The 2,400-nt window shown below is 45.5% G+C and overlaps 1 protein-coding gene across 1 annotated transcript; it reads left to right on the forward strand.

Annotated features, from left to right (window-relative positions):
• Positions 1 to 924: 924 nt before the first annotated feature.
• Positions 925 to 1,604, forward strand: LOC138908209 (uncharacterized). Its single transcript, XM_070198860.1, has 2 exons — positions 925 to 1,288; positions 1,528 to 1,604. Exons 1-2 carry the CDS (start codon positions 925 to 927, stop codon positions 1,602 to 1,604), a joined length of 441 nt encoding a protein of 146 aa, XP_070054961.1.
• Positions 1,605 to 2,400: the final 796 nt, after the last annotated feature.

Raw genomic sequence — 2,400 nt, forward strand, 5'->3', positions numbered from 1 at the left:
GAGTTGCTAAAAGATTATGATATTACTATCCTTTATCATCCGAGCAAGGCTAATGTAGTTGCGGATGCCTTGAGCAGAAAGGCAGAGAGTATGGGTAGTTTGGCATTCATTTCAGCAGGGGAGAGGCCACTAGCTTTGGACATTCATTCCTTGGCTAACAGACGTTTGAGGCTAGATGTTTCAGAGCCCAGTTGAGTTCTTGCATGCGTTGTCGCCTAGTCTTCACTATTCGAGAAGATCAAGGCTCGCCCGTTTGATGATTCGCACTTGTTGGTTCTTAGAGAGACGGTACTGCAGGGTGGTGCCAAGGAGGTTACTATCGGTGAGGATGGTGTTCTGCGACTCCAAGGTCGCCTATATGTTCCTAATGTTGATGGCTTGAGGTAAAATATCCTAGAGGAGGCACACAGTTCTTGATATTCTATTCATCTAGGTGCTACAAAGATGTATCGTGACCTGAGGCAGTATTATTGGTGGCGGTGGATGAAGAAGTACATAGTTGAGTATGTAGCGAGGTGCCTTAATTTCCAGCAAGTTAAGTATGAGCATTAGAAGCCAGGTGGCCTACTTCAGCAGATGACTATACTTGAGTGGAAATGGGAGCGCATTACTATGGACTTCGTAGTTGGGTTGCCGCGGACCTTGGGGAAGTTTGATGCAGCTTGGGTCATTGTCGACAGGTTGACGAAGTCGACACACTTCATTCTGGTTGTTAACACGTATTCTTCAGAGAGGTTGGCTCAAATTTACATTCAGGAGATTGTTCGGTTGCATGGTGTGCCTATCTCCATTATATCAGATAGAGGCCCTCAGTTTACTTCGCATTTCTAGAAGGCAGTACAGAGTGAGTTGGTGACCCGGGTAACGCTCAGCACAACCTTTCATCCGCAGACCGACGGGCAGTCGGAGCGGATGGTTCAGATCATGGAGGATATGCTCAAAGCATGTGTGATTGACTTCGGAGGGCAGTGGGATCGATTCTTGCCTTTGGCCGAGTTTGCTTACAACAACAGTTATCAGTACAACATCGAGATGGATCCGTTTGAGGATTTATATGGTCGGCGATGTCGTTCTCCTATCGGATGGTTTGAGACCGACAAGGCTAAGTTATACGGTACTGATTTACTGGAGGATGCCTTGGAAAAGGTAAAGTTGATTCATCAGCGTCTTTGCACAGCACAGTCCAGACAGAAGAGTTACGCGGACCAGAAGGCGCGTGATTTATCATTTATGGTGGGCGAGAAGGTTCTCTTGAAAGTCTCGCCGATGAAGGGAATCATAAAGTTCAGTAAGAAGGGCAAGTTGAGCCCAAGGTTTATAGGTTCATTTGAGGTGTTGAGACGAGTTGGAGAGGTTGATTACGAGCTTGCTTTGCCTCCCAGTCTATCGGGAGTTCATCCAGTTTTCCACATGCCTATGCTCCGGAGGTATCATGCCGACAGGTCATATGTGTTAGACTTCAGCACGGTTCAGTTAGATGAGAGCCTAGGTTATGATAAGGAGCTAGTTGCCATTGTTGATAAACAGGTTTGCCAGTTGAGGTCCAAGAAGATTTCTGCTGTAAAAGTTCAGTGGAGGGACAACTAGTCGATAAGGCGACTTAGGAGGCCGAGGAAGACATGCGGAGCAGATATCCACACTTATTCAGCACTCCAGGTATGATTCTAGACCCGTTCGAGGACGAACGTTTGTTTAAGAGGTGGAGAGTGTAACGACCCGACCGGTCGTTTTGCTTTCTAAATCCCTGTTCCCCTAAATAAGACTCCTCGTATGTGATTTTACTATTTTGTGACTTGCGGGGATGGTTAGTTCAGGATTTGGAAGGGTTCGGGTTGAAATCATAACACTTAGTTCCTTGGTTTGGCTTTAAAAGGCTAAGTTTGACTTTGGTCAACATTTAGAGTAAATAACCTCGGAACCGGGATTTGACAGTTCCAATAGGTTCGTATGATGATTTTGGACTTGTGCATATGTTCGGATCGGGTTTTGGATGACCCGAGAGCGTTTCGATGCTTAATATTGGAAGTTGGCACATTGAAGGTTTTTAAACTTCTTTAAATTGTGTTTGAGGTAGGATTTGGTGTTATCCAGGTCCAATTGGGATTCCGAGCCTGGGAATAGTTCCATACGGTTATTTAATACTTGCACGCAAAATTTGGAGTCATTCCGAGTAGTTTAAGTATGATTCGGTGCGCTCGGAGTAAGTTGGAAGAATTTGAAGTTCATAAGTTGATTCTATTGGCTTTGGCGTATGATTCTTAGTTATAATGTTGTTATCTGTGTTCCGAGGGTGCGAGCGAATCCATTTTATGATTTCAAACTTGTTGGTACGTTTGGGAACGGCCTCGGGGCCCCCCGATGCCATTTGGGCGATGCGCGGAAGTTATTTGGCCTTAGTTG

Source organism: Nicotiana tomentosiformis, chromosome 3 (assembly GCF_000390325.3).
Source record: "Nicotiana tomentosiformis chromosome 3, ASM39032v3, whole genome shotgun sequence".
NCBI lineage: Eukaryota > Viridiplantae > Streptophyta > Magnoliopsida > Solanales > Solanaceae > Nicotiana > Nicotiana tomentosiformis.